This window comes from Meleagris gallopavo, chromosome Z, assembly GCF_905368555.1.
Source record: "Meleagris gallopavo chromosome Z, MGAL_WU_HG_1.1, whole genome shotgun sequence".
NCBI lineage: Eukaryota > Metazoa > Chordata > Aves > Galliformes > Phasianidae > Meleagris > Meleagris gallopavo.
In genome coordinates this window covers 41,326,468-41,351,051 of record NC_139435.1, presented here as the reverse complement: position 1 = coordinate 41,351,051, position 24,584 = coordinate 41,326,468, and the positions used below count along the sequence as shown (strand labels likewise).

Here is a 24,584-nt window from a genome sequence, read left to right as displayed (position 1 = left end):
CAAACCAGGCAGCAATTAAAAAATATATTAATTTAAACTTTTTTTCAAACATCCATCTACTGGAAGCACTGATACTTAGAAGAAGAAAGTGTTTGTCTGTTTTACCTCAACTTAAAAGTACACTGCACACATAATGTACTCTGGTTTTCACTATGCATGCAGCTTTTGTGGTAACCATACTAATACTCCATATAAAAAAGATTCATATAAGTTTTATAAGTTTCATATTGTACATTCCAAAACATAAACTTGTTTCCGACGATGTAAGAAGGTATTAAATTGACTTCTCAAAAAATCACAGAGTAAAGTATGCACACATGAAAACACAAAGTAGCATGCATGCATGAAAACCAAAATGTTAAAATGGTGTGAGAAGGTGACTAAGATTTGTAGTGTCTGACACTTCAATCAATTCAAAAACAGGAAAAGATCAATGTGGCAACAGTTTAAAAACAGCAAGAATTTATTTTTATATCAATTTGAAATGTTAAAAGTAAAATTGGATCATAATGAAAAGAAACAAGCTAATAGACTAAGAAAATCTTAAGGTAATACAGCCAATTTTTAATGTGATATTGTATCATTACTTTCTCAACAAGATTATCGAGCAACAATATTACATTCAGATCTGATTTATTTGTGCTTGACTACCTCTGACAATGCAAAATTGTAGGTAGATAGTAAGCTTTTTTCTAGCACATTTATCTATCAGCTGAGAATAGTTTAATTCAGTATTTCACTTTGTATTTTTTAAAGGCAAATGAAAAAGTTATAAACTGATTGGAGAATTAATGCAAATCAATCTCTTTCGTTTTTTAGACATCAAGAACAGCATCTCAGGAATGCTTTGCATTTGCAGACATACTTATATACAGAGATTAAAATATCTAAAACTACTTTTTGCCATTCTACACGTCTCTCTATTAAGGTATTTCTTTGGCTCCCCTATTCTTGGTATCTAAGCACTGATACATATGTTATGTAGTCAAAAACAAATGACTGTGCCCTCCAGATATGAAAGCATACCTCCTACTAATGTCAGCAAGAGCCCTGTGAAGAAATCTTAAACCAAATATAACCCAGAAGTCTTTAAAAATATTATAGAGACTGTGTAACTCTCGGACAAATGGCTGTTCTTCTCTCTTTTTGTGCGCATGTCATATCCATTACCATTACTAAGATCTACGAATACATGTCAAAAGAGCAGAATATATTATACAAAATCAAAGCTTTCTAAGCCAGACTACAAAGCAAGGACAGTGACCTGAGAAGAGCTTAGTTCTTTCTGAAAAAAAACTGAGAATTTTCAGCTCCCAATGGAAACTGAGAATTTCCATCACAACTGAACAACGATCAGCCATGAGCCGAGACTTCAGGTGATAATACATTCTGAAACTATTTCCAAAATAGTTTCAGAATCAAAGTTTAAATAGTTTCAAATCAAAGGACAAACTACTAAATATATCACAGGTTATGTGAGGAATGAAAACTATGGAGAATTCTGACTGCTTCACAAGACTGACAAGTTACAGCAGCTATGAAAAAATCTGTGGAAGTAGAGACAGTGACAACTTAATTTTAAAGCACAATAAAGACAGTGCACTATAAAAACATCATGACCTCTTGAGAAAACAATAGTTTGCAGCAATAATATCTTTGAGTCATCTTTTAAGTGAATGAAGATTGTACACATTAAAGAAATCTACATTAAAATTCATTCTAAGTAGCAGAAGATCACAGGGAAAAAAAATGAACTGAAACTCGTGAGCACAGCTTATGGTTTGTGTAACTTTTGATGGTCTACTATCACAACTGTGATTTATGTGAACACTTGGTGTTAGCAGAGAGAAATGTAATGATGGAAATTTGATCTTTATCTCAACCACCTAATTGTTCTGCTTTCAAGGCAGTTATTATTGGAAAGGTATTTCTGTTCTGATACATTCTACATCCTTGTTGAGCAGAAAGCTACACTGTTTAGAATATGGTTTCGCACATGAGTTCAAACATCTGTCTATTTTAGGACAAGTTATTACAACCTACAGAGAGCTCATAAAGAAATGCAGTTGTCACAAAAGATAAGATAAGAACTAGATCACTTCTGTGCTTTCACAGCACAGGATCACAATATAAAATAATATAAGCAAGAAAAAGACAAGTAAGTACAACAATTTGCTTTGAAATTGAACAATATATATATAATGCTTGTTTTTACCCTCCTTGAACACGCATTAATCAGCAATTTATACTGCAAAGATAACAAACTCAGATACGATGTTTCAGTTGTGTTTTACAGACATTCTTAACTATAAGTTCTTAAGTCAGGAGATGTCACACACAGGAGATTTTTAAGCATGATCTATTTACTTGCTGAATTATTTTCAAAAAGAGCACCTATATTGCATCTTTAATGTCAAACAACTTAAAAATACCTCACAAAAGGAAATTTGTCTTCCTCTTCAAGTAAAATATTATCTAACAATAATCCCTGGAAAAATTATTTCTGTATTTCCATCATGCTTTCTATAAAATAGCACCCCTACTTTCTCACCTTCTAGCTGAATTACTTTTCACTAACCAAATAACTTCAAGGAGTCCAAAATCATAGAATCGTAGAATTCTTAGAAATGGAAGGACCCTATAAAGATTATCTAGCCTAACTCCCCTACAGTGAACTAGGGACATCAACAGCTTGATCAGGTGCTCAAAGCCTGGTTCAGTCTAGCTTTGGATGTCACCAGGAACAGGTATCAACCATATCTCAGGGCAATCTGTTCCAGTGCCTCACTATCCTCACTGTACAAGGCCTTTCCCTTATATCCAACCTAAATGTATCCTCTTCAAGTCTGAAACCTTATCCCCTCTTGTCCTGTAAATGTACAAGCAGGTACAGTTGCACAGCAAGTAAGCAATGTTTTCAATATCTCATTTCTGTTATGGATTTACTGTATATATAATTCCAGGTATGTATGTGTATAAAAACAAAAGTACAATATAGTAATTACCAAGATCCTCCTCATTGATTTAGTTTTATTAACTCACATTGTATAATCAAATATTTAAAAAAAAAAAATCTACCATTAAAGCCACTTTCTAGAGGAGTTCTTGTCACATTGCTGAATAATCTGTAGTGATAGCTTTGACAGCTTTTGCAGCACCTCCCAAGCGAAGGTTAATGAAGCACTAAAATGACTATGCTGTCAGAACAAAACTACCATGTCATTTGAAAAATATAAACTAATAAATACAATTTTCAACATAATACTGTGCAAAACTAAGACAGTGTAAATAACTGCATTTGTAAAACAAGATTTATTCATAGTCTTGACCAATGGAAAAAGAAACGTGCAGACTATAGAATGTAAAGCTTTAGTTAAGCTTCAAAGCAACACTAAAAAAATACAATAAACCAGACTGCTATAGAACTCTCAGAATCTTTTAACAATCTTTACATACGTGAGTAGATGATACCTGAAAATACATAGTATGCACAAACTAAAGCTGATGACTGAACAGAATTGTTTTAATCAACATCAACACATAACAATATAAAGTTTTGTAACATTTTCCTAAAGCCTTTCCATCTAAACAAACCATACATGGGAGTAGAATTAATTACTGCCTCTCTATACTTGCACAATTTGGGGGTACTCTGACTAGATTTCAGTTAGGTAATGTACTAACAACATCATGGCTAGAAGCGAATTTGGATTCTGTACAGTCTTATAAATCACACTGCAATAAAACATGTGACTAATATCAGTTGTGCACTGTATTTTCTTTGATAGTTTCTCCAAGGGAAAAGCAGAAGCAAAGATGTTTCTTGTTTTGATAGGAATATATATGTATATATATGCAGTATTAAATATTTATGCAAAGCAAGTCTGAGCAACAACATTACCGTTGCTTTCGGTAACAAAGCAATATAATATGTCCTGTTTCTATTTTCTGGGAGTATTCATTTGGCAAAATTAATTGAATCCCAATGACATTTATCCACTGGATATACTTGTTATCTCCAGTTTTACTGTGCTGCAGATCACCACAAGTTAAACCATCTTAAAAATTTACATGTTCCTTTAGATTTTTGTGCTAGTATGATCATCAGTTGCCATCAGCACAGGACACAAAGAGCTTCATTTCTGTTACAGTGTGGACTTCCACACACACAAGTTCTCCTCATATGAAGCTTTGAAATAAACACGTTCTAAATTCTGGATAGAAAACCAATCTGAAAAGTAGATGATTTTCCATGTTCCTGAAAAAGTTTCTGCTTATACATCTAATTTTGATCCACCCCACTATCATAGCAAAAGTCTTCTTTACTGTGATTGTTTCATACTTCTGAGCCACAAAACCCTACTATCATAGCAAAAGTCTTCTTTACTGTAATTGTTTCATACTTCTGAGCCACAAGGATTATATAAACATACAGGTTTTTGTTAAATTTCCAGTTCAATACCTATTGCTGGGTACCTAATACCCAATATACCTAATAACTGGTGTTATGCCTGTACACATCTCTGCAAAAGATCCAGTTAGCTGAAGATAGTTAATTCTGGAGATCACTGACACCAATTCGATTGCTGTCAAGCAAGAGACAGTGCAGTATTACTGGCTCAACACATCCAGTTTGCTGAGCTACTAACTAGTTACAGAATTCACTACAGTTTTTTTCATATTGTCTGGAGTTACTTGGGCCACACAGGTTACTGAGCAGGCCTGTTCCATTCATTAATACATTCTCCAGACAGATCTTCTGTTGATCAGTATCTTTATCTTGATGAGACAAAGGTACGAGATCCATTATGGTAATGTCTCTGTATTTCTTTCACATCTAGCATGTGTCTAACATATCTGCAGCTTACCAGGTACAATGGCTTACAAGACCTACCAATAACTCTCACAGTCACAGCTTCTCACTAGTCACAGCTTAATCTGAATTTAACACTTCAGCCAAAAATTGTCTGGATTTTAATGTTTAAAAGAACTTCTGTGGGAAAAACGGTACAGAGAGAGCTAAAACTAAGCCAAAGAAGATAACATTTCATTATTTATTATCTTGTTTATTCTAATAATATTGTGGAGAATTGTCATACTATGTGTGAATGGGTATGCATGAGTGTAGAGGTACCAGGAGGTTCGCACTGTAACAACGAGGCTCTTTGTGTCCTGAGCTAATGGCACTTTGATGAGCACACCAAATTCAGATCAAGACCTCAGCACAACTAACTTCTAAAGACACCTGGATCTGGAGACAAAAGACAGTGAACAAAGTCTGATGATTCACACAGTCAAACAGAAAGGAAACAACGATCATAGTCAGCTTCTAAAAGGTACAAAAGAAAAACACATTCAAAAAGGCATATTCATGCCCTGCGTATTGTTGCCAACTCAAAATGAACCTAGGAGATATTAAGAACCTGAAACATGACTTTCATTTTATCCTAACTGATTCAGAGTCTAGCATTTGAACACAAAGTATCATAGTGAATGACTGACTTCTTGGACTCTGTGCACATGTGCTTGAGTATGACAGTGACAACTATTTCATTTCAGATTTTATTGTAGATATAATCACTCTTCCCACCTACAACATCTCCCTGTGGATATTTGTTATCATTAATACAATGTTGCAACACTTTTGTCTACATTACAGTTTAATGCTGTCCATGTTGTCTGTATGCAATCTACTTAGTACAGTTTACTAGTTTTAATTGATAGCAAGGGAGCTAATTTTTCTGTACCCTTTATAGAGTTTCTAAGCAAATACTTGAGTAGTTCATATCTCTAAACTGTTCTAGCTGTCAAGAGAAATTTTGCTGCAAATCATCAAGATTACAAGAAGCTGGAACAAGAATCTGTGTTGCAGTTGTGCACCATACCCCTTCAACAATAAAGTAAGGATCTGATCAAATAGCACTCATCTAAGCAGCTTCACATTTAGCTCATGGGGCAAGAATTAATCCAATACAAAGTAGACCTCTCTAAATGTATGCATTCTAGAGTACAGAACTCTACAGTGACCACTTCAAAATGCTCCTCAGCTCTAATTGCACAGCGTTACTTGCTAACATAGATAATGACAACTATAGGATGAATATTTTAAGTTTTGTCAACTGGTTTTCACTTTCCTTATGTTTATTTTAATGCAGTAATACAAAGAAATATTCAGAATCAAAAATATCCAGAAACATTTCTAAAGTTATTGACTTGCACCTCTAAGCATAATTATTTCTAAGTTACATCTTACCTGAACAACTTATCACACTTAAACTTTGAACCTTATTTCAGTGCAAAACAGGGACATAATGAACTTGCTATCTGATATCTGAATGGAATTAAAGGAACTGATCATGTGATTTCACTCAACTCAGTTGGATTTCTCAGGCTTACAGACCTCTATGACAAAACATCCATGACATTCAGTACTATCCATGGAGTTCATTTTAAGAACAGCTCCAAGACATCATGTACTTCAACACCCATTCCCTTCCTGGTTTACTTAGGTAAAAAAAAAGTCAAAATAGGTGAACTAATCCCCTCAACATGATCTCTCCAAAAATAACAGTGAAAGATCATAAATTCTCTCAACTATTATTGGACCCACTCTTTCCAGTAGGATAAAAATATGTACTTTGCTGACAAATTAACACAGTCCAAGCTGTTTCTAGCGGCTTGGTCATCCGCCACACCTACCCTACAAACAGCTGCAATTTTTCACCTGAAAATAGAAAACTTTCTTGTGGAAGGCCTGCTAAATCACCTCAGTACTCATCTCCAAATTTTCTTAGCCAAACCAAAGAAGCAGAAGGCCATTTAATTTTAAAGAAGGACTACCACAGTGATGTGTAAAGTAGGTGGAAACGATACACAGTGGGAAGAAAGGAGAAAGAATGAGGAAATCACACTCCTTGGCAAAATCGATTCAAAGCTTCTAGCATCTGATAGTAGCAGTGTTCAAAAATGAGTTCAGCATCCTTAGCCAAACAGCAGCAGCAGGAGCTTTTTGAAGACTACAATCACAGCTCAGTAGCCAATTCAGCAGCAAATTTAATAATTAGCATATAAATGTCAGAACAGCAACACTGACCAAGCAGTGACTGGATTAACTATTCTAAAAGCACAGAACGAGTGACAGATGAAAAGACGCTTTCTGACACATGCTGCAGAATCCCAAAGATTATGATCTCAACTCAGAACCATAAAGACCCCTTAAGTCAGCATACAGCCCACTACCGCTGAAAAAGGGTAAACCTCAGGACTCATGTGACACATGAGCAAACAGTCAGCTTTCCTTAGGAAATTAAGAACGGATCATGAGACACTACGGAAACATTTGGCTACTCCCTCTCACCAAGAGTAACTGAAATTTGACCAGGCCCTTGTGAATCCCCACAATAGCAGATGTGGGGACTAAGCAGAGAAAGAAGCTGTTCAACAAAATGATAAAATGAAAAAATAACTAAGGTGAAACAAGCTGCTGCACACTAGGAATTTGATAAAACTGTCCTTCGGGAATTAATTCTCTCAACTGGCAGAATGTTAAGACAACAAAGAAGTAAGGATAACAAATCCAGGAAGTATAGGATCCAAGCCATTAAGCAGAAGGAGACTTAACTAAGTGGTCATGATCAAAGTTAGTACTGAATTACAACATATCTGAAGAGACTATACAATAGTTTAGAGATAGAGTGGTTGAATGTTAAAAAGAAAAAATAGACACAGCTACTGAGAGAAGTGAAAAAAAATCATAAATGCCAGTGCTATTAAAAAAGACATCATGAGATGTCAACGAAGACAATGAAAATCAAGACCAAAAGTTATACTGAAATAGAGGAGGGTTAAGTTACAGTCAGAGGCAATAAGAGTATCATAAAGTACTTGCAGACAGTCTCAAAACCGGGGGAAAAAGAACTGTGATAGGAAAGGCATTCCTGCCTCCTGATTTAAATAAATTCAGAGCTTTAGCACCAAACTTTGTTTATGTAATTTACTGGAGAAATTACATGTTTCTAGAAACAAAAATTAGCCCTAAAGTACTAAAGTAAAGTTACCCTAAAGTACACCTCGGTGTAAAACCAAGAGGTTTGAAACCTGGCTGCAGAGGCATCTAGCATCCAATCACTTAGTACTCAATAAGAAAAAATTAATCAGATCATAACAGTAACTTAGGAAAATATGTTGGTGCCCACAGAAAACTTTCTTAATGACCAATATGTGATTCAACTAATAACTGAATATGGCTATGGAAAAATTCTTGTTTGTGGGATGTTATTTTTACTGTCAGAGAATAGGTTAATAAGAATATTGCTACTAGAAACAAGCCAAAGTATATATTTGGGAATGTTTGTGGAGAAACATGGAAAGAAAACACAGCTAAAGCAAAAATGATTCATTGCAAAGAAAGACCTATCTTTATTGCTTCAGTGTTGTGTCTGGATTATTTTTAACTTGTGCTAATTTTGCTTTTAATTTGTCTTTCTTCCTAAGCTTTCTGGAATTAAAAAGAATTTCTTGACCCCTTGCTCCAGAGTAAATAATTCACTATCTCTATATTACACAAGATCTAAAATGTTTTATGTGTTGCTGACTTAAATTACTTTTGGAAAAACATAAAAAGTGTCAGGAGGAGTTCAAAACACAGACATGGAGAAACATAATTCTTCCACAGAGCTCTTTTTCTATTTGTAAACATTCTGTAGTCCTTTTACTTGCTTCACAATCAAGTTAGAGTTGAATTTCCTCATATCAAAGGTTCTGTTCAGAATTTAATTTAGAAAAAAGAAAGGGAGCAACAGTAAAAACAGGCTTTTTTAGTTTCAGTTTGTAAGAAATCCTTTCAAATAAGCCCTGTTGGAGAAAATAAACATCAAACATGCATAGATATATAAAAACTTCGCAAGTCTCATTTCACAGTTTTGAGCAGGTGTTTGACTTTATTCTTAATTGAAAGACACTGGGGCCAGTTTTGTTTCGAGAAGACTCCAAAACTGAATATTATTATGATCAGTAATTAAAAAAAAAAAGTCTAACAAATAGCTTAAACAATTAATATAATACTGGACTCTCAGTTGAACACTGCACTAAGCTCTGAACACACTCATCTCCCTCATCTACCATTAACTTTTGTCAATTCGGAATGCTCAGACTCAGATTCCGAAAGAGCAATTCTAACATGCAAAGAATTCCTAATAAAGGCGAAAAGAAAAAAGCCTTGAGCAGAGTGCTAATCCCATTCCGAAGTCTACAGAAATTTTACCCTTATGCAAAAGTAAGTTTGAAGATTTGCAAGTTTCAGAAAGAAACTAATACTGCTTTTTTCACCCTGCAAAAACAAAAGGAACAACAGTGTCTGACAGGGCTGTGTGTTCCTTACCCTAATTAGGTAGGTTTGGAAGATCTAATCCTTTAGTGTGGCTTCTGTATGCTACCCAAAATTAAAATAGTAACAGAAATAACATGCAGGAACTGGTATTGCAGTAACTTACAAAATTCATAATATTTGTACTTCATTGGTGTCAAATATAAAACTTCGAGGACCTGAAGGAAATTTGCTGTTTTTCACTATGTCATGCAGTCTACCCCAGTCAAAACTGTTTTCTTTCTCTATGAATCTAGTTGTGCTTGGAATATGTTCACTAGGTCTTCATCATCTTATAGTGCATTCCCTTATAGGTATCTATGTTCTTGCTCACTTGTATTTATTTTACTTCATGATATCATTGCTCAGTCCCTCTACCTGCTTTTCTTTACAACATGGATAAACAACTATTTTACATATTAGCAGCTGATTTCTACACCCTGCAGCTGAAAACAAGCTGAAAAAATATAGACAGTGGCCTGAACAATTGACTAACCTATGAGAAAGAGTTCGTATTAGATTGAGAGTGCAAGTTAATTGCCTCTAGCTTTCTGCATGTAACTAGAAGAAATTCATTTGTAAGAAACTCCTCTGTAGCTGTAAACAAGATTACATACATCTATGAACATAGTACTAATGGGAGTTAGTGGACATATTGCCAGCTAGCTGCCACCAGTATCTGATGGGGGTAATCCCAGGACAGACATTGTAATAGCCAGCTGCCACCAGTACTTAGAACCTGGCTAAGACTGACCATCTGGCTGTTCCCAGTAAAAAGAGTAACTTTATATTAAAATGAATGTTAACTAGTCTCTACATACTTTCTTCGGGATTGATAAACCTTATGCAGAAGCACTGGAGCTTTTGCTTTCCAGCCAGTGATTTAGCTTCTGTCAAATCATTGAATAGAGTCCCTTGAAAACAGTCTTCATGCACAAAACTTCCAAAAAGGAGACATCTCAGTGTAAGTACACATATCTACTGTGAGTACTGGAAGCAGTCTGTGATTGTTAGGATTAGCATTACCTGCTAATTCCCCGTTTCTCAAGTGGAAAGCAGTGAGATACATAGCAATAAACCTAGCATAACATACACTAAAAGCAAAACAAGGAGAATCAGCATGAGGATTATCTCCATCTTCTTCTGGCTCTTTAATAGTTGTTTTTTTTTTTTCCCTATGCATTAGGAGTGGTACTCTAAATAACTGCTTTAGAGATGAACACAGTCTCAGCACAGTCTTCATTTCATGTCCATAACTGACAAAGTTAGTAGGAAATCCTATCTCTATCTCCTGTTTTTCTCCTGAGTGGAGATAGGGCTTTTTATTTGATAAATGATTAGGACTCAAGAAAAAGGTGTTTAATTGCTGTATTCACAGAAAATGATTATATGCACTACTACCCATTAAAAACTAAATCTGCCTAAATGATAGGTAAAATCTGGAACTGTCCAGCCTGGAAAAGAGAAGACTGAGAGGAGATCTTATGATAATTAAAAATACCTAAGAGTCAGGTGCCAAGTGGATGGGGCCAGGTTCTTTTCAGTGGTGTGCAGCAACAGAACAAGGGGCAATGGGCAAAAGCTGCAACACAGGAAGTTTCATACAAACATGAACCCTTTACTGTAAGGGTGATGGAGCACTGGAACATGTTGCCCAGAGCGGCTGTGGAGTCACATTCTCTACAGAATACTCAAACACTCACCTGACTATGAACTTCACTTCCTATGAAACTACTTCACTTCCTATGAAACCTGCTGTAGGGAACCTGCTTTAGCAGGGATTGGACTGGATGATCTCCAGAGGTTCCTTCCAACACCTTCAATTTTGTGACTCTTTGGACACCCTTCTCACTTCAACCTTTATGTCTGTACAGACAACTGTACAGAGTAATGAGCTTTCCTTTCAGTCTCCTTTTCCCAAGACTAAACAAACCTACTACTGTCAGCTGCTCCTCATAACTCTTGTTTTCCAGTTCCTTCACCAGCTTTGTTACTCTTCTCTGCACACACTTTGCTTGAACAATTCCATATCCTTCTTACAGAGAGGTGCCCAAAACACAATGCAATACAGCCACTTACTTCCCTAGTCCTTCTGAAAACATTTTTGATGCAACTAAGGTGACTTGAGCATCCTGGACATCTGGGCACACTGCTGGCTCATGTACAGCCAGCTGATCAGCACCCCTAGGTCCTCCTTTGCTAAGCAATTTCCAAGCCACCCTTCCCCAGTTCTGTACTGCTGCATATGGTTATTACAACTCAAGTGCATAACCCAGCACTTAGCTTTGTTGATGATGACAACAGATTAGTGATTACACTGTTGATTGAATATAGTGATTAGAATCAGCCCATCAATCTAGCCTATTCAGATCCCTTGCAAAGCCTTCCTGAGCTATCCTTCCTAACTGGGTATCTGCAAATACGCTGCACTGGATACCCTCAGCCACATTGCTGACTCTGTCCCCATACAGAGTCAGGGGAGTGCCACTAATGACCTGGCCAGCAAATGGACTGAAAGATAGAAGTACAAGATAGCGTTTGTAGATAATTCAGACTCAATTACCTCAAGACAGTTAAACATCAGCACAGATATTTATCAAAACAGATAAGCAAATAGTACTGTTCACAGTTTAACCACTCAGATTTGGTACTATCCTTTTTCTAGACTAGTAAGGTCCTCAAGTTAGTCTTTCAACCAGATAAAAGAGAATGGGTAACTTAATAACCCTCTTTAAAGACAAGAGTGATTCAATACTGTGAACTCAAATTCTATACTTTTGTGTCCACAGAGGGGCAGCAATCTTACAGCTAAAAGGCAAAGAAATCAAAACTGATAGACTGGTTTAACATATGAGCAACTAAATTGTGTACGGATCCAGTTTAGAAGACCTGATTAGCATCCAGTGATGCTAATTAAGCATGTATGACAGGTCTAGTACAGACTGTTGATTGTAGTAAGGTTGCAACTGGTTGAAATTTTATTTCAATTCAAAATTTAGTTTCAGAGCATGGAATTTACATTTTCTCATCTGGCTACTGCTTTAGAAAAAAATACTGGAACCAGAGAACTGTTTTGTTCTGCCTTAAACCGCTGTAGCTGCTTCTGCATGTTTAGAAGTCTTCTAAGTTGCTTTTTGCTTTACACCTTTGCTACTGGAAAGAAAACAACAGACACTACTGCACAGATGTAACACTGAACAAAAGACATCATCTGAACTGTATTGACTTTGCAAGCCAGTATTTGAATAACCTCTCTTAAGCATTTACGTATAAAACAGCTGTTGATGTAGCATTCTAAGAAGGATGGTGAAATGAGTTAAAGTCAGTTTTTATCCTTTATAGCCTCAAATACTATTTCATCAATCTATTAGATTGTGTGAAGAAAAAAGATATCCAAAGCTACTTGTATGTAAACATGTACATACATACCAATATGAAATAAATACATACATATAAAAAGTGCATAACAATTTTTGCATGTTCAAGCATAGGACAAAGGCACTATCTTCAGAAGACTGGGTATTTGGGCATTGAAAAAAAGTCATGTCGTACTGAAAATATGTCTATATCCCACAAATTAAAGAAACCAAGCTGCTTCTATCACAGTCTCAGATCTTTCTTAAATGTGCAGATGCTGGAACATCAGCAAGCTTTTATGGTGTTTCAAGACAGTAAAAAACAATTTGTTTGTTAAGTGGTGGGAGGCTACAAATAGTAAATAAAAAGAAATGTATTTTGCAACAGCTAACTTCTAGATCCCTCTTCACTGTAGTCCAAGTGCTTAATATTTTGTGTTCTCTTTTGTTCATATACTGCAGCAAACATCACTGATGTCAAGTGAAGATGCTGATGCCAAATCAAATTGTATTTGGCTTAGGAAGCTATTTATGTATTTCTTGAAATCTTCCTTAAAGAAAAGCAGACAATGTATTTACCATATTTATTTATTTATTCAAAGCACAGGAAAGCTTGTTTGCTAAGTCAAAATGAAAGAACTCTGTATTTTGTAGATGCACATTTTCCAGAAACTGCGGAAGAATAAGAGCTACTGAAGGTAAGAAATCTCTTTATTCATCTTTTCAATATTATTCTAAAGAGGAAAAAGAGCATGCTCTTAGGAATAAGAAATCAGCACATGGGTTGAGATAAGGTCTGTGAAGAAAAAGGGGAAGGGGAGGGAGAGGAGGGGATACACAGATCAAGATGCACTACACAACTGTTTACCACCAGCTGAATAATGCTGGTCCCCAAGCAACAGCGCCTGTTGGTGTTTCCCTGCCCTCAGTCAATTTCCCTTGTTTCATTTTTCAGCATGTACTCAGATGGTATGGAATATCCCTTTGGCCAGTTTAGGTCTGAGACCTTGGCCATGGTCCTCCTTCTTGTGCACCGCCTCACTGACAGGGCAGAGTAAGAATCTGAAAAACCCTTACCGTAGTGTAAGCACTGCCCTGCAACAACCAAAACATCGCCCTCAACATGGATGAACTTTGAAATAGAATTGAGATGCACTAGCAAAAGTAAAAATTACTAAATCTGTGTCACTAGGTCAATAACTTTCAATTTTCATAAAAATTGAACCTACATTCTATAGCTAAGACAGCGACAAATCTGAGGAAAAGAAAGCCTAAGATGAAATATAACATGCTAGATATTTAGATGGCAAGAAGACTGATTTTGAATCTCTTTTAATTCATAACTGACTGTAGGTTATATCCCATATAGCCTACAGTCAGTTTTGAATATCATGTCATCCAGGACTGACTGCTTTTCTTGTATTAAGAACAAAAGCAATATTCGAAATAGATATCCAACTATTCTTCTCTTGTCAAGTATTTACCCAGCTAGTATCACACTTCCCCTTCTCCATTCCACAGAGAAAACCTCTGAAGTTACTTTGATAAGCACAGATATACTAAGATTATTACTTATATCCTCTTCATTTTATTGCAACAGAGCATGTGAGGCTAGCAAATACTTTAAATGTCTACTGAAGCAACAACTCCTCAAAAGGAACATCATACAATTTAAAATGAATCTCTGTAGTTACAACTTTCTATGATAGTCTTTGTACTAGCCAATATGGACTTCATAGATTATTTCCCAATACTAAAACAAACAAACTTTACTTATTTACATATGATTTTACGAAATACATAATTTTCCAAAGGAAAAAAATGCTAACTGAAAAAACTGCATCTGGGAAAAAACAGGGTAATTTGCATCCTTTCTTCAAGAACTCAGCCTAAGCGGTCATCTGAAATATGAAAAAAATACAGAAATTAAGATTAAAAATACTTTGTGTTCAGTTCTGCTTCAGCACTTCTGTTTGCATTGATGAATGGACTACTTGGTATTTTCAGCCCAATATCCTGCTTGATTTTTCATCATAGTAATACAAGAAGGACTGATACTTTTTCCTTCTAGGTGGATGCCACTATGGATTTCAAAATCTATTAAAGAAGAAGAACTGACAGTATACCAAAGCGCTCCTGCTTGCAAATATTTCTGTTAAGTATAAGCTCAAGAAACTATTCTTTAAAAATTCAAATCACATTAAAGTTGCTTACATCATTAAGTCAAATTTCACTTATGAACTTCAATGACTTTAATGAAGTCATAATCCTGGCAAAAAAATATATATCAACATGTAAGTATGATTTTTTACCAAAACGTAAAGGATTCTTGCACGTAAACTTGAGGACATGCAAAATTATTTGCAGGATCAAGGATTAAATTATCAGGCAAGCTGCAGCCTTTTGAGAAAGGGGATCCCATCAAGCACAAACAGAAAGTAAGAAAAAATTTATTACATAATGAAACAAAAATACATTCAATATCCATTTTTCTTTCTCCAGACATCATACTACTTCTCTTTTTACTTGAACTTTTGTTTGTAGTTATTTCTGGCTAGGCTGGATGGACCAAGGAGTGTTAACATTTAAGGTTTACTCTTGCAAATATTTCCCTAAACTAACACAACTGCCAATTATGACCCCTCAAAAGTTTATGTAAACGTATACTCTCACAAAAGGCATCTAGAGCTGAGACAAATGGTCAGTTGTAATTCTGTAAGGCTGAACAATACCAGGTTTGACATTTGGACGGTTTTCAACAGTCCTGGGTTTCTTACTATAGACTTATCAGTTGTTTTTGGAACACTGCAGACATACAGATTGGATAAATGATGACTGCAGACATGCAGATCAGAGAGGGTGCTTAGTTTGGTTTGCTGTTTTCTGTTGCTGTTTTGCTCTGTTTTGTTCTGTTTTGTATCTTTCTTCTTTTCAATTTAAAAAGTTAATATCCTTACTGACGTGGCCTGGAAAGACTCAAGAGTTCTGCTGGATGTCATGCTTTGAAGAAAGGGATCTTTCTCTTGAAATACCATCAAAGACCATATACATGACAGGAGAAAAGAAACTAAGATCTTTATCATCTACTGGGTTGCCAAATCCTCAGTTAGCCAGCAATATAAACTGATATGATCTACAGCTCTCCCAAGGACTCTCTCTGTTTCTGTCATCAAACACCATTTGGGTTTCAAGGGTGTCCAGCACATTTAAAAATAAGGCCACAGAGCTCAGACAGGTTTCAAATAGCCTAAAATTGGCATTCTCTTTTGAAAACATCAGTATCTCATTATAAGTTATTTGCTGTAATAACAACTAAATTGCTAAGCCCAAAGATCCCTCTATCCCACTGATTTGTTTTCAGCAGCTACTTCTAGTGCTTATGGAAAAACACAAGAGCTAGGTATGTACCGAAGAAGATATTTTTCATCATACTCATAGCTCTCACAGATATGTGATGTGACTAACTAAAATACACAGTGCCTGGCCTACACATTTTTTTAACGTGCAAGCGTCAGTTTTCAAAGTCGAACACAATAAGTAGTAATTCTACGTTATTTAAATTATGTGTGCTGCCAGCAAAAAAGAAAGAATTCTTGAGGTCTGTTGTCTCTAAAAAAGTCCTCCAACCCAACGAAAATAAAGGTCCACAAGTCTCAAGGAAGTAAAATAAGCATCAGTGAATTTGCCATGAAAAAGTAGAAAAATGGTAAGCAGTTTCTAAAGCCCTAGAAATGCAAAAGACTAGCGAGACTGTGAAAGGCCCTCCATGGTTAGCAAGGAAGCAATAATGACTTCCAAGGAAAGAGAAGGCTCATACAACTAAGCAATGCAAGAGGGTCAAGACTCAAACACAAGCTCAGGTGGTAAAAATATTAAAATCTATATATGGAAGACTGCCCTTCCTCATGGAATGAAAAAGAACAAGGAATTTAGTATCTCTGTAGGTTCTGGAAAAATGAAAGGAAATTAAGGAATTGAAGATTTTGAAATACTGGGCTTTCAAATGGGATCAATAAAACTGGATTGGGAATGAACTGATCTGAAGAGACTGAACATACCCAGGGAAAAACAGACCCTGTTTTTTCATTTGAATTCTCTCAGCAAATTTTGTTCAGCTGAGTAACTCTACTAGCTCACATTTGCAACTGTGAAATAACCATGCTATTTAGATGCCAGAAAAGCCTACACTCAATTTTTAAGGGTCATCACTAACACCACCGAAACTGAAGGGTTACATTTAATCTCCTGCTATCAGCCTGTTAGTACTCAGAACATACAACTAATGTTCATCTTTTGGTGTAATACAAGGTCAGGTATCTTAAAAGATGAGTGGACAGCAGGGACAGGGAGGTGATTGTCCCCCCTCTACACAGCTCCCGTGAGGACCCATCTGGAGTACTGCATCCAGGCCTGGGGCACAAAAAAGACGTGTAGCTCTTGGAATGGGACCAGAGGAGGCTCCTTAAGATGATCAGAGGACTGGAGCATTTCTCCTATGAAGAAAGATTGAGGGAACTTGGCTTGTTTAGCTTGGAAAGAGGCTCCAGGGAGACTTCATGGTGGCCTCCCAGACTTGAAGGGAACATATAAGCAGGAGGTGGTACGACTGTTTACAAGGGTGAATTGTGATACAACAAGGGGGAACAATAAACTAAGAGGAGGCTTAGGTTGAATATTAGGAGGAACCCAGAGGGTGGTGATACACTGGAACAGGTTGCCCAAGGAGGCTGTGGATGCCCCATCCCTGGAGCCATTCCAGGCCAGGCTGGATGTGACTCTGGGCAGCCTGGTCTGGTGGCTGGTGATCCTGCACATAGCAGGGGACTTGAAGCTAGATGATCATTGTGATCCTTTTCAACCCAGGCCATTCTATAACTCTATGATCTTTTCCCTGCACAATCTAAATAGGAGCTCTATAATCTTTTCAGCCTCATATGTTTCCTACTCCTTTTTCCTCCAATTCTCTGCCTTGTGAAAATGAGAGAATTTAAAATCAGAAATAAGAAATGCTGTTAGGCATTTGCGCTGTTCTCAAAGTTCTGCAAAAAGTGCTGACTTTCTAGATTTTAAGCTGTTTAAATTTGATCCACAATGCTTTTTTCTTTTTTCTTCTTCTTTTTTTTTTTAATATAGAAATTAACATATCAACAAAGCTATCTGAGTCACATTCTCCTTCTACTAGCATGAAATTTCTGGGAAGCTATACAGAGTCACTTGAACTAAAACATCATGATATCAAGAAGGTATGCAAAATTAAGTTTTCTAATTTCAAAGATATGCAGGAAGCAAGAAATAATGATGGCAATTATTATATGCAATCAAGATTTTGTTTCCATACAAAAATTAAAGGCAAATTTTAAAAGACAGGAAGAGATGTAAAGAAAACGTAAGTAAAATATACATGCTTTCAACCAGAATTTTTCCCATAAAGTCAGACTTCAAGGGAAATGCAACTGACTCACAGTAGCAACTGCTAGAATAGACAGCTTCAAACACCTAATGAGCTCACTCCGTGAAAGAACTATCATCGTTTTAAACCACTATAAAATGCTGAGGAAACACCCTCCTAAGAAAAGGAAAGTATTTGGGGATATAAAAACACAATAAGTATCGGCTAATGAGGAACAGACAAAGAAAGTGCTCAGTGCTCTAAAGCCCTGATACTTAAGATGACGACTAAAATTTATGACTTTTACCTTTCCTAGCAGACAGGAATACAATTAGAATTCTCAAAATGGTAGTCCCTTAGTGCTGGCATGCTGTGTTATGTTTTACTGCTAGAGACAGATTTGAAGATAAAAAGGTAAATGGTACCCTTTCTAACCCAAGGAAAAAGCAAACTTTTTTTTTTTTTTTTTTTTTTTTTTTTAATAATGTGGGTTTGGGCATGGTTTTGCACTCAACTTAGTCTTAAATGAAGCCATGCATGTAATTATCATTGCATGGGCAGGAATAACCATGTAAGTAGCTGCTGCTTTATGCAAAGAATCTCCAAAAAAATATATCACATGAAACAAGAACAAGCGAGCTCTTATGAGTCACATAATAACTCCCTTTGCTGTCCAAACAGCTTGACATTTAAATAACTTATTATTTTATTTCAATTTAAAAAAAATTTGAATGTGCTTGGCTTGATGAACTGATGAATTGAAAACATCAGGAAGTATGCATGCTCCTTCTTTCATCCTTTACTTATACTCAGTGATAGGGATCATTTGGAATGAACAGTCATTAGAGGAAGCATAAGGAAATATACACAGAGGTTTTCTCATCTCCTCCACAAAGAAAGCATTATTACAAATTCCAAATACATAGTCTGGATTCAGATAACCACAGATGTTTTTCCAACAGAACACCCTCCAGGCATTCTTTCCCCACAAATTCTGGGAAAGGTATATGCATGAGAAGCACTGCCATCTTCCCAAAGAGCAGAAACATACCAAGAACAGACTCTTGAAGATTGTTCCTACTCAATATTATCATTTTGGCCTACACATCTCTCACTGCTTTCACTTTTTTTTTTTTTCTTTTTCTGTGTAGTTCTCCTTTCAGCCTTCACCTTTGTATGTCTTACTCTAATATACATGCCTTCTAGTCTAGTGTTGGTACTAGGAAACGGTAATACAAATAGCATTTTATTCCCTGCTATTAGTAAATGCTATCTGATAGGCAACTTAAATATTTTTAAGAAAATTAAAAAATAAATGGGAAATTTTAATTACTAGATGTTGCTGTACTAGTACTAGAGCTAAAATTCTTCTGGAAATTGTACTGTCAAAATAATAATATTTAATTAAGCTTTTTATTTTCCACAATTACATGAAATGAAAACATCGCCTTCCTCAGTTTCCAAAGCCCAGTGTTTGACTAGAAAATCTAAAACCAAAAAAGACTTGTAAATAAACTACATATCTGAATTTTAACATGTTCTGTCAGGACACCATGATAAAGTCATCAACAACAACAACAACAAAAACCACAAAATTATATTAGCATCAAGTACTGCAATTAATAGAATTAAAAAAACCCTTCAGTTTTGCAAAGTGGAAATTCAGACACATGTCTTAGAACTTATATTTTACTTCCCAAGTCCTTATAACACTGAAATTAAAGATCTCAGCACAAAGTATGCTAGTAAATCTACTAAGCAAACCTCAGCTAGCAACAACTAGCATTTTAAATGTGATTTCATAGAACAGTTTTATATTATAGCAATTTTACTCTATTAATTAGCTGATAAAAGGAGTCTAACAAAATACAGAATGAAGATAGTAAAAGCATTCTTTACCTAGCCATTCCCAGGCTGGAAAAGTTTGAAGGAACTATCAAAACATCAAGCCTGGAGAAGGGATGGGTGCCCAGTGTGGAGTAAGCAGCTGAGAGGCACTGAGGAATAAGCTGAAGTAAATGTTCTTCACAGCATTCCATGAGGCACAAGGGAGCAAAGACTCTATAGGGAATGACTCTTTGCAATGTGGCAGCATGATTTTGGAAACGGCAGGGATATTCCACATGACCACAGCTTTCTTTATGCCATCTGACAGTAACAACAAAAAAATAGTTTAATGTGATACAGAAATACACAATTGAATATACTAACATAAAGACATTTTCCAGACACCAGAATGATAGTTCACATACACCCATTTCATTTAATCTTCTCATACCATTCACCCATGTTTAACACTGTGAAAAAAGAATTATTATTACACATCTGAACAGAGCAGATATAGTTACTTATAACTCAAAAAGAAGAAATAGGCAAACCTTGCTTTTATAATAAACATGAGTCAAAAAACTTAAAAACTAAATAATGATACAAGAATGCTTCTTTATTCAGAGAATTTCTACTTAAATGATGATCCAAAATTTTTACTCCCTTATTACATGCAACTACAATAAAATTCCAATTTTTTTCTGTTGTTATTTTTAGTTTAAAAAAAAAAAATCTCTGAGTTTTTAGTTTTTCTTAGATGAAAAAAAAAAGTAGGTATCAATTCAGCCTGATCAACACAGATATCGCATTAGTAGCAAGATAATATTAAGTTATTCTTAAAGAATATTCAAAGTTGTAGCGAAAGATGAATAAATGTGATCCTTCCTAAAACTGAGCCATACACCTTTATCTGTCCAAATTCCAAATAGACTTGAATCTGAGCAGAGATCAGCTTCATGTTTTCACCTGCTAACTTGCCTTCTCTACAGGGCAGAGCCTCTCCTGTGTATCGGATTTCAGCTTCAAGAAGCTGGTTCTACTGTGCTTTGACAGACGAAACTTATTGCACCAAGCACTGCCCAAAAGCATTTATAATTGTAAGAGTGTAAAAGTAAAAATTCACTCCAGGTGAGTGCTGATACACAAAAACAAACGATAAGATGTAGAAAAGAGCTATGCTTCTCAGAAGAGTCAAAATTTCTAAGTGTCAAACAAACACCTTGTGTAAAAGAAGTAGATTTTTATTACATAAGCAGAAAAACTCTATCTACCATTAAACACCTTTTTTTTTTTTTCCCAAGAGTTGTCTAAACCAGAATATTTTTGCTCTAAAAGAATATAAATTTGTATTTAATTGTCAGAGTTGAGATTAAACAGGAACATAAAAGCCAGCAGCTCTGTTCTCTTAACATTTGCCAATTAGTCCTTATGGAGACAGGAAACTTATTTTACATTCTCGCTCCATTTACTGTTTTGATGCAGTCTCCTCACACCAAGCTCGCTGGTGCCTGAACATGAATTATACTACACTACACATTTAAGTAATTTCTTTTAGAGATCCTTTTTCCTGCTGCTCAAGAGTCTATACCCTTTATCATTCCTGAGTCACTACTTTAATATCTGCTTGATATCAATTTCATATCCTTTCTAGAAACCTCTGCTACTGGTTTGGTTACTTAGTCTTAGTGACTTAAATAAACAGTGAGTAATTGCTGTGCTAACTCCCAGATGTGCTTTTTTAAAAAAAAAACTTTTTGGGTTAGTTTTTCTTCTAAAGCTCACCTGTTGCAGATTTCAATTTATTCAACAGAAACAAATGAGAACAATGACCATCACACTGATTAGATCTTGCAGTATTTTTTGCTACAGAAAGATAAAGAAAATCCCATTTCCCCAAAGTTTTCAAAAAATAAAATTAAACCAACTGTCAGATTAATATCCTGCATCAAATCAATCTCTGAATATCCTGTACAGTAGAGAAACATGGTTAACAGTTACTGAGTACTTCTGTATAGACAGTCATACTACGAACAAATAAATAATAGAGAAATAAACAGAAAATAATTTCTAAAAGTTTATCATAAGTATAAACTACTTTAAAGCTTGAATAGGCATGTGTTACTGATGTTAGACAAAAGTTCCTATTCCCAAGATTTATTAGGATTTTTTAAAAACAAAATTAGCCAAGCTGCATGTCATCAGAGTCATTTAATTTTAAATTCTAGCAATTATGTTTCCAAATCCTCACCAACTCTTATCAAAACGGTAAGGACTTTCACAATCTTAATGCTAACACAATATTTGTCCTAAAATAGATATCTTATGAGTAAGGGTGTTTTTTGTGTTTTTTTTTTAAGCTATGTCTGAGACTTCTGTTAACTAGTGTTAACTTCTGTTAACATGTGGAATAATTTAAATGCAGTGAATCTTTTTGACTAGACTGAAAAGAGAGACAGATGTATCCAAAATAATTACATTTCTACAGGCTTTGTGAAAGATAGCAAAGTAGCCACTGCATTTACTGGACAATAGGCTATTTTCATTGAACCAAATGAACATCCAAAATTCTTTCACAGAACCACTGCAACATTACACACCAATCCAGGCAAACAACTGTACACACCAGCTCTAACTCTGCAATGGGACTGTAAAAGAAAGGAGAAGTAGGGGCTTGCATTTGCTAAGACCAATGGCACTAGTGGGCACTAGATATCCAGGATGTGCCACATTAAGTAGCCCTGAGGATCATACAGGAAGAGATTGTAATAAAAAATGGAGCATCTGGTTGCAGCAGGGCACTAAACACCACAGGCTGTAAGATGCAAATAAAGAGAATGCTAGGATTAGTGCTACTGCTCATGAAACAGTTTGTTTTTACGTAAAAAGAACCACACCCTTACCCATGAAAAAAAGCCTTGGGAATTATTTCCCTGTCACGATTTTTCTAGTAAGATGAAACAAATTCTGTTTCGATTCCTATACTGAAATGGCGTATTTTCACCTTCCACGGAGAAAATGTCACTGTGAAGTAAAATGTCACTTTTGAACAATATTCCAAACACCAACCTGAAATCAGCTTGTGAAAATGGCACGGAAAACTCAACTTCTGACTGGATACCAGCCGTGAAGCATGGCCGTTTGACCTCCAGCCAGCACCCCACAGCAATAGTGAAGGTGGATGCTGGCATTGGCATAGTTACATAGTAGTACCAGCTTGTGATACCTGTGAATAAAAGGAACATTTGTGCAGATTCATCAGTCACAGCATCCAGTCAATACTTGATATTTTTGTATACTTGAGATTTTGAGTCGTATCTCTCACCTTATGTCCTCGTATTTTTGTTGAAGAGAAAAAAAATCACTGAGATGTGTAAGAGCAGTCATGTGACCACCATGGATTCAGTATCATTTACTTGTATCTGTACTCAGCACTGGTGAGGCTGCACTTTGAGTGCTGTGTTCAGTTTTAGGTCCCTCACTGCAAGAAAGACACTGAGGCCCTAGAGTGTCCAGAGAAAGGGCAACAAAACTGGGGAGGGGTCTGGAGCACAGGTTTTATGAGAAGCGGCTGAGGGAGCTGGGATTGTTCAGTCTGGAGAAGAGGAGGCTCAGGGCAGACCTCATTGCTCTCTATAACTACCAGAATGGAGGTTGTAGTGAGCTGGGGGTCGGTCTCTTCTCCCATGTAAATAGTGATAGAGTGAATGGCCTCAAGTTGCACCAGGAGTGACTCAGGCTGGATGTTAGGAGATACCACTTTTCCAAAAGAGCTGTCAGGCACTGGAATGGGCTGCCAGGGTGGTGATGGAGTCACTGATCTTGGAGGTGTTCAAGGAACGTTTAGACATGTTGAGAGACATGGCTTAGTGAGAACTATTGGTGATAGGTGGATGGTTGTACTGGATGATCTTGGATGATCACTTAACCTTAGTGATTCTTTGATTTGATGATTCTATATTTTAAGACCTTAACATTCCCCTATTTGCTGATATCTTCAGCTGTAAAAAATCTATAGTTACTGAGATGTTATTAATGCAAGGATAGCAGTGTTACTGCCCAATAATTTTATCAGATGTGAAACCTAATGGCATCTTCAGATACAAAAGATTAACATTTAATTCTGTCAACACTGGACCACTTCCTTAAACTTTTGTCTTGTCTATATGACATTACAAAGGTTATGAACCCTTTTCTTTGTGTTCTGGACAATACCAAACTGACAGAAAAGTTTTAACAAACAACACTAGTACTTATGGATCAGATTTGGCAATCTGAGATATAGATGTGCCAACAAGGGAGTTACAAATTAAAGCTCAGAATCAGATAGTATATTGCCAAAGTCAGTTTTTCAGGTCATGCTAGTCCAAGAGCTGCTATATCAAGATTAGAAAATCCAATAGAAGGTAAAAAGATGAGACTTAATAGTATAGGACCCCAGTGATGGAAGACAGAGTATCTTATATGCTGACTATATATGCAAACTTGTGTAAACAACCTTCAAGATATTTTGGGGCATTTCATTAATCTAAATACTGCTTAGGTTTACATCTGCCCCTCTAAAAAGAGCACAGCATAAGAGTCATATTTAGGTACCCATTTGTGGGCAGAAGTACTGTTGATACACCATATTAATAGGTTAATTACTCTT

General features: G+C 35.9%; 1 protein-coding gene across 15 annotated transcripts in view; it reads right to left on the bottom strand.

Annotated features, from left to right (window-relative positions):
• The window catches only part of AOPEP (aminopeptidase O (putative)), a 173,204-nt gene that overhangs the window by 124,934 nt on the left and 23,686 nt on the right, over positions 1-24,584 (bottom strand). For all 15 annotated transcript variants that reach the window (XR_014880622.1, XR_014880623.1, XR_014880619.1 and 12 more), the window contains exons 4-5: positions 23,003-23,159; positions 20,009-20,257 (exon numbers count right to left, since the gene is read on the bottom strand). Coding sequence is in view for 5 of the 15 variants with exons in the window: in XM_085214015.1 (XP_085070141.1) it covers positions 20,009-20,257; positions 23,003-23,159 (406 nt within the window). In the remaining 10 variants the exon portion in view is untranslated. The remainder of the gene's footprint in view (positions 1-20,008; positions 20,258-23,002; positions 23,160-24,584) is intronic.